The sequence below is a fragment of the Chelon labrosus genome (genome assembly GCF_963514085.1).
Source record: "Chelon labrosus genome assembly, contig: SCAFFOLD_142, whole genome shotgun sequence".
In the NCBI taxonomy this organism is placed as follows: domain Eukaryota; kingdom Metazoa; phylum Chordata; class Actinopteri; order Mugiliformes; family Mugilidae; genus Chelon; species Chelon labrosus.
The window spans coordinates 296-13,354 of NW_028181771.1; the positions used below are offsets into that span (position 1 = coordinate 296).

General features: G+C 45.1%; 2 protein-coding genes across 2 annotated transcripts; both read left to right on the top strand.

The window, feature by feature from the left end:
• Nucleotides 1-261: 261 nt before the first annotated feature.
• Nucleotides 262-4,028, top strand: allc (allantoicase; the record flags this gene model as incomplete). The annotated part of the gene is made up of 11 exons (XM_084575127.1): nt 262-351; nt 655-705; nt 897-984; nt 2,210-2,329; nt 2,429-2,508; nt 2,655-2,787; nt 2,853-3,008; nt 3,124-3,197; nt 3,479-3,587; nt 3,663-3,781; nt 3,855-4,028. The coding sequence occupies 11 exons, from the start codon at nt 262-264 to the stop codon at nt 4,026-4,028; spliced, it is 1,194 nt and encodes a 397-aa protein (XP_084431253.1).
• A 2,516-nt stretch (nt 4,029-6,544) lies between these two features.
• Nucleotides 6,545-7,696, top strand: LOC311509706 (complement C1q tumor necrosis factor-related protein 3-like; the record flags this gene model as incomplete). The annotated part of the gene is made up of 3 exons (XM_084575129.1): nt 6,545-6,719; nt 6,831-6,968; nt 7,413-7,696. The coding sequence occupies 3 exons, from the start codon at nt 6,545-6,547 to the stop codon at nt 7,694-7,696; spliced, it is 597 nt and encodes a 198-aa protein (XP_084431255.1).
• Nucleotides 7,697-13,059: the final 5,363 nt, after the last annotated feature.

Sequence of the window (13,059 nt, forward strand, 5' to 3'; positions counted from 1 at the left end):
CTTGAATTCTTTACTAAAACTAATCTTCTCTAGCTGAACTCTAAAACTACAAGAAACTGTTGAGGAGAAAAGAAAGAAATATCTGACTGCAATAAAAATAAAGATATCCACACAGACACATGAAGACACACACAGTGTGAACAAACAGCTGCTCAGTGGATGAACTTTGATCTCCAGGTCAGAATCACCTCTGGTTTCAGGCTTCAGCTCAACCAGCGACTTCTTCTCCGTCTTCAGTAGAAACTCCAGGAAAAGCTCAGCATGGCAGAGAGGACGACGTCGGGAGAGGAGGCAGCACAGCTGGACTTCCTGCAGTTTAATGATCTGGTCTGTGAGACGGTTGGAGGGAAGGTGAGTCAGCTGCTACCTGCACATGATCAGATACAGCAGCTATAAAAATATACAGCACCAAGAAAATGTCTGAACTCTGGACCTGTACTTACTAAAAAGATCATAAAGGTGCCACAGTGATGAACAGGTCATTGATACCACGATCTAAAGGACTGAGAACCTTCACAGACTCACAGTACTTATCAAAACATAATATCATGACTTTAAAGTATTGATGAGTTCAGTGGAAACTCTGTGTTGATGCTGTATCCTCTCTCATGAACTGCTCTGCTCACTAGTAACACATGCTTGTTGTTCTCACAGGTTGTCTTTGCTACAGACGAATGGTTCGCTCCTGCTAAAAACCTGCTGAAGGTACTCTGATCATATATAGTACCAGTCCTATCAGTCAGTAATCAGTCATAAAGTCATGTCTTATCATAGGATCAGCCAGGTCTTATCTGCTGCTGTTCCCTGCTCTGTTTCTGAGGCCTTTCAAATCTATAGTTTCATGTTTTAAAGCTGTAGGTTTCATCTTTCCCTGTTAACTCTGTGTGTTGGTACAGAGAGAGCCGCCACAGTTCATCTCCTCTGCCTTCACTGAGTTTGGAAAGTGGATGGACGGATGGGAGACGAGGAGGAAGAGGATCCCTGGTTAGTGAAGCTCAGTGATGTTCAGTTGTTTGTGGTATCATAAATCAATCTTCAGTGATGTCAACATTAACAGAAGTTGACTGAGTTATCAGTGGAGAGAGAGAATGTTTGCTGACACGTGATGTTTATGGTCCAGACGGATATTTATTTAAGATTATAAATGTCAATCCAATAGTAACATAAACATTACTGAAGTGCAAACCAAGTAGTCCATTTATGTCTGGACACTGACACCGTTAAACCTTTTGTTATTTTAGACTTTTAGCTCAAACTTAAGGTCACTATAAAGACCTGAGGGTTCAACACATGATGGAAACGATTCATAAACCTCAACAATAGAAAGACCGGATTAGACTAAAACCACATGTAAAGATCCAGATCAGCTGTAGATCAGGATCAGATCAACCTGAACCAGAATGACCGCTGCTGGTCTGCTCAGACGTCTGCTCAGATTCAGACAAATGAAGGAAGATGATTGGATGATGCTTCACAGTCCAGATGGACAATGACACGAAACAGTCTGTGAATGGATCCCAGGAGTTCCTGAAGGTAAAGAAGAAGAATATTCTGCAGAGGTTGAGTCGTTTTTGACTGTGTTTTACCTGAAGACAAAACTAAAGGGACAATCACCAACTGAGGACAGCTGCAGTAAAGACCTGGCAAAGCATCTCAAAGAAGGAAACTCATTCTTGAGTGATCTCCAGTGGTTGTAGACCTCAGACAATCATCGTCTGTACACACAGACACAGATCTGTATCAACATGATACGATTTACCCAAGTCAAGGGACAAGGCTGTAATTTAAAGTTGTATTTGAGACGTATTGTACAACAGTATAACATTATGCTTTGTTTACTGTAGACTAGTAACCTTATATAAGAGTTATCAGTCATATTTTAAGAGATATTTGTCTGTAATTATGTTCCTAAATTCAGAGTACTGCAGTTACCCGTAGCCCGGGGCACAAAGGAGGAAACCTATGTTTTAGTTCCGTCCACGGGTTCAGAGTTCAGACAGTCATTGTCTGCAAAGGACTATTAATATAATAATAAGTATTAAATATTAACATTTTATTTATTAATTTACCCATGAGACCCTGAAAATAGAGGACGGTGTATAAAACTGGTTGTAATTCCTCCACACTGAGTAACAGTCTGAACTTGTTGTGGTTAGTTGTGTTTTGTCATAAACACTTTTATATTTTTCGGTCCCTGTTGTTGTTGAAGGTCACGACTGGTGCATCGTCCAGCTGGGTGTCCCGGGGCGGATCTACGGCTTCGATGTGGACACGTCCTTCTTCACGGGAAACCACTCGCCTTACGTCTCCATCCAGGCCGGCTGTCTGGGTACCAGCTGTTCTGACTCATCATCATCATCATCGTCATCATCATCATCATCATCACTACAGGGCTTCACTGATGTAGCTCCTCCCCTTCTCTCAGCAGACCAGCAGCCCAGCTTCACACAGGAGGGAGACCGGACTGGCATGGCCGCCTCCGATAGTGAGATGGCTGCTGTCGCCAAGGTAACGCAGACGGTCAGAGGATCAACAAAACAACTGACAGCCAGCTGGTCACCGTGGTTACTGGTCACCGTCGCGTTAGTCACCATGGCAACACAGGATGGCGTTTGATAAATGTGACCTGGAGCTGATGCTGGTTTGATTGACAGCTGGGCTCGGAGGCGTGGCCAGAGTTGGTGGGTGTGTCAGCGCTGCAGCCGGGGTTCTCAGACTGTTGCCACAACTACTTCAGAGTCAACTTTAACAGGAGAGTAACACACCTGCGCCTCAACATGTACCCAGGTACACACACACACACACACACCCATAAATACACACTACAGTGCTGAAGGTGTGTGTGTCCTCAGACGGTGGGATAGCCAGACTGAGGGCGTACGGCGTCGGACAGAGAGACTGGTCGTCTGTCTCCACCAATCAGAGCGTCGACCTGGTGGCCATGACCAATGGGGGAGTCTGCCTCGGCTACAGCGACGCCCACTTTGGGCATCCTCGCAACATGATTGGTTGGAATCAGTTCAAATAATCAGTGCATTGGGCTTTTATTCTTATTTTGCTGTGTACAGTGTTAACAGTGTCATATTGACTGATGAACTAATGAACTGATGAACTGTCTGGCAGGACTTGGGCGAGCTGCCAACATGGCCGACGGGTGGGAAACAGCCCGTAGACTGGACCGACCCAAAGAACTGAAGGTCTGAACGCAGACAGCAGAAGGAAGTTTGAGTCCTTTAAACAGGAAGTAACAACACTTTCACAAGAACGTGAAAATGACCCAGAAACAACTTTAATAAAACTTCCTCACTTTCATAAATGTCTCCAGACGTCCTCAGACTGTCTAAAACACGTCCCTATGGTCCAACATCACACTCTTGACTCCACCCAGTGTCCTCTCTGTCCTCCTGTCTTTTGTCGACGCTGCCTCACAACACAAACGTGATCTGTGTTAAATGCCTCCCTGGCTGTTGTCTTGCAGGCAGACCAGCGGGGCATCCTGCAGGTCCCGGGCTGGGAGTGGGCGGTGTTTCGTCTCGGTCAACCCGGACTGATCCGTAACATTGAAGTCGACACCAACCACTTCAAAGGTGGAGACGCGTCACGAAGGTGGAGTTTCATTTCCTCTGAAATCAAACTCAGGTTTTCTGTGTTCTTCCGTCCAGGTAACTTCCCGGACTCCTGCAGGATCGAGGCGTGCTCGTTGACCCCTGAGGAGGAGGCCGACTGCACCAGGACCAGGTGGAATTGTGGGAAATGGGACGTCCTCCTTCCCCCTCAGAAGGTGAGTGTTTACCACCACTCAGATATCTTTCATTAACTCATATTGGTCACCGTCATCTTTGTCTCTGCTGCAGCTGCGTCCTCATCACCGGCATCACTACGGTGAAGCAGAGCTGAAGCTGAGTTGTCCCGTCAGCCACGTCCGTCTCATCATCGCTCCAGACGGTGGAGTCAGCCGCCTCCGCCTCTGGGGTCGACCTTCGCCGCTCGCACCGGCCAATCAGAAGAGGCCATCGTCCAAACTCTGACGCTCAGAACTCATCCTGTAGAGAAAGGACTCAGAGATGATGTGATAATGTCTTTACCAGCTCATTGGTTTGGTTTCCTTCTGTCTCTGTCTCAAATAAATCAACCATTACCCATGATCCTCTCTGGTTCTTGTCATCACATTCATCAATTCAGATTTGAAGTCCAGGTTAAACAGGTCCAGGTGTGAGCACTGATCTGGTCTCTACAGTCCAGGTTAAACAGGTCCAGGTGTGAACACTGATCTGGTCTCTACAGTCCAGGTTAAACAGCTCCAGGTGTGAACACCGATCTGGTCTCTAGAGTCCAGGTTAAACAGGTCCAGGTGTGAACACCGATCTGGTCTCTAGTGTCCAGGTTAAACAGGTCCAGGTGTAAACACCGATCTGGTCTCTAGAGTCCAGGTTAAACGGGTCCAGGTGTGAACACCGATCTGGTCTCTAGTGTCCAGGTTAAACGGGTCCAGGTGTAAACACCGATCTGGTCTCTAGAGTCCAGGTTAAACGGGTCCAGGTGTGAACACCGATCTGGTCTCTAGAGTCCAGGTTAAACGGGTCCAGGTGTGAACACCGATCTGGTCTCTAGAGTCCAGGTTAAACGGGTCCAGGTGTGAACACCGATCTGGTCTCTAGAGTCCAGGTTAAACGGGTCCAGGTGTGAACACCGATCTGGTCTCTAGTGTCCAGGTTAAACGGGTCCAGGTGTGAACACTGATCTGGTCTCTAGTGTCCAGGTTAAACAGGTCCAGGTGTGAACACTGATCTGGCCTTGGAGCTGAGAACCAAACTAAACTAGAAACTAATCAGAACTAGAATCAACTCATGGTGTATGAGGAGGTCGGGGCTGATGGAGGACGAACAGACTCTGTCTTTACTTCACATTATAATAAACTGTTCTTTATTAAAGCAGACGATGTCTTTCCTGAACGTGACCCTGATGTAATATTCAGTTTACTTCCTGTTTTACTTTGAAAAGATCCTTGTTCCTGTGTCTTGTTAGTTTTCAGAGTTGAAATAATTTTTCTTCTTTGTGTTTTTCAGCCCTTTTTGATTCTCATTTGAGTTTTTGTTTTCTTTTGTTGTTTGGTGTCTTGGTGGTGTTTTGTCTTGGTCAACCTGGACAACATTTTGAGTAAGCATCAGTGATTTCTTCATCATGTTGGCAGAAATCAGTTTCACAACAATATTCACTTGACAAACATGACCTGTGGAAGAGATGCTCCAGTGTTCAAACTGAATGAAATGAGAGGATGAGACACTTTAATGACCCAGTGAGGTTTGATCCTGCCAGCGCGCCCTTGAGCAAGGCCCTGACCCTACCGACCCCCCTGACGGCTGACCTGATCTCCCTCCTGGAGGTCTGATCATCGGCGGCTGTGACGTTAATAAAGATGAAGCACAGAGAGGAAATTAAAGTAATGAGATCACATCCATCATTCTCTGCTCTTTAAGCCCAACCCCCTCCAGACAAACACGTCCCCTTCAATCATCAGTTTAGAAAGGTTGTGGAGTCTTCACCACTGTAACGTCTCAGAAACATGTTTGTGTGAATTCAGACTGAAATATTTCATGACTGCAACCAAACCTGAACCAGTCCAGCCGGCGTCGACGGACAGATGGGATGTTTTCCAGCTGAAGATTCCAGTTCTGGACTAAAGATGTTTAGAGCGCCAGTCGTCATCTGGACGTCGAGGCTCCTCTGAAGGTTTTCCAGTTTGTGAGACCTTCTGTCTTCAAGCTGCTGCACAGAAACTGACATTTATCTCAGTCCATTCGTAGGAATGAAGCTGTAGAACCATCCACAATGGAAAAAGAAGAGGTCCTCATACAGAACCCTGTGGTACGCCTTCATTTAAATCAGCTGAACACAGATTTAGAACCTAGTCAGAACATTAACACACCATATACCTCACGTCCATTCCACATTTTATTTTCCATATTGTATATTTATACTTTTCTATTCTCCTTCCCCCACGTGTTCATATCATTATATATTATTATATAAAAACAAGAACAAAAACTACACCAACTGATAATGTCACTGAAAAATGACTCAAAACATCCTAAAAGTCGTCAAAGAGGATGGATAGTAGCTCTACGTTAGCCTGCTGCTGTGTTGCTAGCTCGCTTTACTCTTAGTATCAGTCCAACTAGCAGCTAGAACTGGATATAATTAGTTCTATAATGATGATGACGTTACAACACAACACATGACACCATGAATGTTTCCATGCTGTTGGTCGGGTCCAGAGTTCATGAAGCTAACGTGGAGATGAACACATCATACACACTGTTGTGATATATTGATCATTCTGGGAGAGAACAGGTTAGAACCGCCTCTAATGACAGATAACGGATCAAAGTCCATCAGGTTAGAACCGCCTCTGTGACAGATAACAGATCAAAGTCCATCAGGTTAGAACCGCCTCTAATGACAGATAACAGATCAAAGTCCATTAGATGCTGTTGAAGCTTCATCCACAGAGTTTCCTCTGCTTCACTTCGACCAAATAGAGGTGATGTCTGCTCGGGTTCTGCTGGTTCTGCTGGTTCTGCTGGGCTGTGTCCTGGTTGGGCTCCAGGCTCAGATCATCACACCAGGACATGAAGATGAAGGGACAGAAGAAGATCTGAGAGTCCTGGTGAAGCAGCTGGCAGCCAGAGTGAAGACGCTGGAGGAGAGGGAGGACAGAGGTCAGTCTGATGGACATGATGTTTAGTGGACGTTGTCCTCAGTCCAAACGTTTGTCAGACATGTTGATATCTGGGTTCAGTGTTTTAATGAAACCCTCTGACGTCCTGCAGGTAGATCTCAGGTGGCGTTCTCCGCCTCCCTCTTCAACACCACAGAATGGACCAATCACGGGCCTTTTGAAAAGGCCACCCCGCTGGTGTTCCAGAGGGTGACGACAAACATCGGAAACGCATACGACCCAGACACAGGTACGCCTCACCTGGTCAGGACCGGTCACAGCAGTTAGAGGAGCAGCTTTAGGGTCCATCCCCCTAACTTCATGACTGTCCCATGAGCAAGCCCGACCCCCAGAACCTCCCCCTGTGCCCCGAGGAGGTGGCAGCCCACTGCTCTGAGTGGACACGCTGCTCTGGGTGGACACACTGCTCTGAGTGGACACGCTGCTCTGGGTGGACACGCTGCTCTGGGTGGACACACTGCTCTGGGTGGACACACTGCTCTGGGTTAAATACAGAGAAAGAATCAATGAAAGTTAAATATTATTAGTAGCAGAGCTGGAGGAAGTGTCAGTGTTTACCTTGGACATGGGACAGACTGTAGTCCTGGTTCTGTGCGCCTGTAGAACACCTTCAGTCCTGGACTCGGGTCCTCCTCTAACACAGGACTTATTTCGCCCTGGTCTTTGTCTGCAGGTGTCTTCACTGCCCCTGTGAGAGGACTCTACTACATCAGCTTCACCGGTAACGTTGGAAGCTCAGGGTCCTTGAACGCAGCTGTGATGAAGAACGACCAGAACATGTTCGCCATCTTCGACACGAGGGGACAACACGGCAGCGCCTCCAACAGCATGACGCTGGAGCTGGAGCAGGAAGACCGGGTCTGGATCACTATGTGGACACGGAACAGCATCTTTGACCAGAGTCGCCTCAGCACCTTCAGCGGTTTCCTGCTGTTCCCCATTGGGGGCGGAGTCTGAGACACCTGCCGATGGGGGAGACAGGTAGACCTGAACCTGAGAACAGATGCTGAGAGTGTAACACAGTAAACATGATCTGAAAGCTGTTTTATTTTGAAAAGCTGGGCAGGAAACTGCAGCTCTGTCAAAGAAATAAAAGCCTGTTATCTTGTCCTCCTGCTGCTGTTGTTGTTCCTTCACTCTGAAACATGTTTCATCTGCTTCACATTCACTTCAAACTAAATATGAATCCTGTGTTGTGTTAGCATGTTAGCTTCAGACTAGCTGCTAGCTGGACCTCCTGCTCTCGCTCCAGTGTTCATCTAATAGTGTGTCGTCGTCACAGCAACGGCTTCTTTTCATATCAAACAGAAACACTTCTTCTGGTTTTCAGTTTTTCACAATGTCTGAAATGTTTTGGACTCACCTGTTATCTGGTTCTACCTGAGGCAGAGTCTTGTTATGTGGAGTGGCTGCAGTGTTCAAGACGCCAGCGCCACCTACTGATAAAACCATGGTCCATCACTGATGAACCAATGAATTGTGAATTCTACCAGTGAGCTCTAAAAGAAAATGTCAGGACATCTGTCCATGAGCTGAATGTGAAGAGAAACTGGGTCATGCAGCAAGACAACGAGCCCAAGAACACAAGTGGTTCTACAAAAGAACGGTTAAAGAAGAACAAGATGAATGTTTAGGAACGGCCAAGTCAAAGTCCTGACCTTAATCCAATAGAAATGTTGTGGAAGGACCTGAAGCAAGCAGTTGATGTGAGGAAACCCACCAACATCTCAGAACTGAAGTGGTTCTGTTCTGAGGAATGGGCTAAAATTCCTCCAAGCTGCTGTAGACCACTGATCAGCAGTTACCAGAAACATTTAGTTACCAGGAGGTCACAGCAGATACTGGAGACAAGGAGGACATGATATGTAATATTGGCTCACTTTAGTCTAATGGTTCTGTCTCGTGTGTTCATTGGGTTCTCTTTGTCTTTGTCTTGGATTCTCATTTATCTAAAATGAATTAATGACAGACTCCTCCTGCTGATGTTGTTTCTTACCAGCAGGGGGCAGCAGACACATGAACTTCATGTTCAAGGTTTTCATTTGTTCAGCAGCAGAGAAATGTCATCACAGTCATAATAATAGAAAACGTCTGATGATCTGATGTTTTTCTCTCTATCAGAAGAAGATAATGAGAAAAAAACCTTAATACATTAAATGTGAACTCATCATGTATGAGCCAATATTACATATCATGTCCTCCTTGTCTCCAGTATCTACTGTGACCTCCTTGTCACTAAATGTTTCTGGTAACTGCTGATCAGTGGTCTACAGCAGCTTGGAGGAATTTTAGCCCATTCCTCAGAACAGAACCACTTCAGTTCTGAGATGTTGGTGGGTTTCCTCACATCAACTGCTGCTTCAGGTCCTTCCACAACACAGTCTAATATTTCTGTCTCGTGTGTTTGGTCGGCTTCTTTGTCAGTTTCAGGATGTTTTAAGTCATTTTATGAAGAAATGTTGAAAACCCTTTTATTATTTAATACTTATGACTTTAAAGGGATTTAAAAAGCGTGTGTTGTGCTGGACCAATGAGGAGCAGTTAGAGATAATAAAACCTCTTAGAGGAGGTTTGTATATTGACATTTAGCTCAGTGCTGTTAGCGTGGCTGGCTAGACGTGTCTCTGCTGCGGGGCCTCCTGTCCTCTGCTGTCCACCATCTGTGTGAGGATATTGACAATGGCCTCATAAACGCTGGCAGACGTCCCCCGGGGACAGCAGGCGTCCCTCGGCTGGGCCCTGTGGAGATTATTGCTCCGTCTAAGCGGCTGAGGATATTACTTGGCCTCAAGCGACACGTCGCATGAGCTTATTTCCCCCGAGACTCCTGAATCACATTTCCAACAACCCTCACTGGAGAAATCTGGTAAAACCACGTTGGTGTGAATCCCCCCGGGACAAAGAGACGGCCTCATTATCATAACGCCCAGCCAATCAAAAGAAGCCTGAACCCTCCCCCTCTACAGCCCAGGACGGTTCAGATGGAGGCTAGTTTCATTTTATTGTCTCAAACGCTGGCTCATAAAATATGGACCAAGTTTGTTCTGTTTTGATTCACGTGTTTCTAACAGTCAGTTAAAAGACGTTGGCTTTAGAAAGAGAAGCAAATAAATAAAACAAATAAAAGTCTGATTTTGTTTTTACTTGTTTCTGCTGCAGCAGCTGATCAGTCTGTCGATAAACTATAGAGTCAGAAACAAAACATGTTTAAAGACGCTTTACCACAACCTGAACCTGAACCTGAACCAGGACCAGGACCTGAACCAGGACCAGGACCAGGACCAGAACCTGAACCTGAACTACAACCTGAACAAGGACCAGAACCTGAACCTGAACTAGAACCTGAACCTGAACCAGAACCTGAACCTGAACCAGGACCTGAACCAGAACCTGAACCTGAACCTGAACCTGAACCTGAACCAGGACCTGAACCAGAACCTGAACCTGAACCTGAACCTGAACCTGAACCTGAACCAGGACCTGAACCAGGACCAGAACCAGAACCTGAACCTGAACCTGAACTACAACCTGAACAAGGACCAGAACCTGAACCTGAACCTGAACCAGAACCAGGACCAGGACCTGAACCAGGACCAGGACCAGGACCAGAACCTGAACCTGAACCTGAACTACAACCTGAACAAGGACCAGAACCTGAACCTGAACCAGGACCTGAACCAGAACCTGAACCTGAACCTGAACCTGAACCAGGACCTGAACCAGGACCAGAACCTGAACCAGGACCAGGACCAGGACCAGAACCAGAACCTGAACCTGAACCTGAACTACAACCTGAACTACAACCTGAACAAGGACCAGAACCTGAACCAGAATCAGAACCAGAATCAGAACCAGAACCTTAACTACAACATGAGCTACAACCTTAACTTGAACCTGAACCAGGACAAGGACCAGAACCAGAACCTGAACCTGAACCTGAACCTGAACCTGAACATGAACCAGAACATGAACATGAACCTGAACATGAACATGAACCAGAACCAGAACCTGAACTACAACCTGAACCTGAACCAGGACCAGGACCAGGACCAGGACCAGGACCAGAACCTGAACCTGAACTACGAGACGGTTCAGTCCGGCTCTAGCTATCAGCTTTATCAAAGTCCTGAGGGGGTCTGCCTCCTGAGCCCAGACTGGAGAGGGTCCTGATAGCTGAAGGCTCTACCTCCCATTCTACTTTAGAACCTCTAGGAACCACAAGTAGACCTGAACTTTGGGATGATCTGGTCCACTGAGGTCTTTAGATATGATGGAGCTGGACCTTTAAGAGCCTTGGATGGAAGGACCATCATGTGGTCACAGCTGCTGTCTCTAATGGATCTCTACCTACCGCTGGATCAGAACCATCAACAGCTGCTTGTTGACTTGGAGACATGATCCAGATGTTGGAACCAGATGGAAAGACTCTCACATGTTAAGATCTGATTTATTTTAGAGACAAAGACTCAGATTAGACCTGAACCCTGGAAGCTTCATCTTCAGAGGAACGAAGGAACAACAATAGCTGGAGAAGAAGATAACAGGCTTTTATTTCTTTAATAGAGCTGGAGTTTCTTGCCCAGCATTTCAAAATAAAACAGCTTTTAGATCATCATTACCCCTAGAACACTAACGTCAGGTGATTTTCACCTGAGTGGTTGTTGTCATATTCGTTGTGTTGCTGCTGTCTGAGTTGTGTGGATCCTTGGGTTCCTTCAGTCTGTTCTCTGACGTCATTGAAGGTTTCTACTGTTTCTAATCCCTGTTTCTGTTCTACAGGTACGTGTTCAGGTAATCAGCGTAATGCTCAGGAATAAACATCCTTCAGTGATAAATAGTTCAGTGTTCAGAAGAATGAACATCTGTCAATGTAAGGGAAGTGTGGTAGGGTCTAAATATCATGACGGACAGAGCTCCAGACCTGCAGTCACCTGCTGTCCACCTGCAGGACCATTTCATGTTTCATGACGCTGCCACAACCTCCTGATTCCCCAGAGACGACTGTCAGAGAGAGGATGAAGAGGATGAAGAGGATGATGAAACAAAGGATGAAGACATTATTATTATTTTTTGGAACTGACTTTTTATTTGAACACAAACTTAACAAACACACCAATGTATATTATATCCAGTTATACTTGTTTGAAGTTCTTTTAAAAGTCTTTTCTTTCCTGTTGACTTTGTAAATATCAGTCAGTATTCTTGTACTTGTACTTCATATTTCCATAAGTCCAATCCTCATCTTCATCCATTAGCCTTGACCAGTACTCCACGTTAGTATGAGTACTTTACACATGAGAAAAACTACAGTACAGAGTATGATTACTTTACAAATGAGAAAAACTACAGTACAGAGTATGAGTACTTTACAAATGAGAAAAACTACAATACAGAGTATGAGTACTTTACAAATGAGAAAAACTACAATACAGAGTATGAGTACTTTACAAATGAGAAAAACTACAATACAGAGGACGAGTACTTTACAAATGAGAAAAAACTACAATAAAGAGGACGAGTACTTTACACATGAGAAAAACTACAATACAGAGTATGAGTACTTGAGAAATGAGAAAAACTACAATACAGAGTACAAGTACTTTACACAAGAGAAAAACTACAATACAGAGGACGAGTACTTTACAAATGAGAAAAAACTACAATACAGAGTATGAGTACTTGAGAAATGAGAAAAACTACAATACAGAGTACAAGTACTTTACACATGAGAAAAACTACAATACAGAGGACGAGTACTTTACACATGAGAAAAACTACAATACAGAGGACAAGTACTTTACACATGAGAAAAACTACAATACAGAGTATGAGTACTTGAGAAATGAGAAAAACTACAATACAGAGTACAAGTACTTTACACATGAGAAAAACTACAAGGAAAGAAACCCCCTGTTATAGTAAAGTAAAGGTAAAGGTGGAGGTGACTAGAGTTCTGTATTAATAATGACCATCTGTGATCTTCTCCATGATGAACACATGTCTTACTCTGTGTCATTGAGTTACACTCACAGGCTGTTACTGTCGTTTTTACCCTCAGCAGCAGAATACTCAGTAAATATTCAGACCTCTTATCTGTCAGGAATTATACCCAAAATGTAAAAACCTGTTTAATCTCCTTTTGAATATTCTTCCAGAGATCCTGTATTTTTGGGGCGGTCCCAGAATAAATGGGTGGAGTCACCCACCGCTCCACACTCCCTCCAGCATAGATCAGTTGTACTGAGTGTCGTCCAGTCTAATCCCCTCCATGTTGGGCTGTTAGTTTATATCTCTCTTTAAATGTTTCATTCTTCATCTGA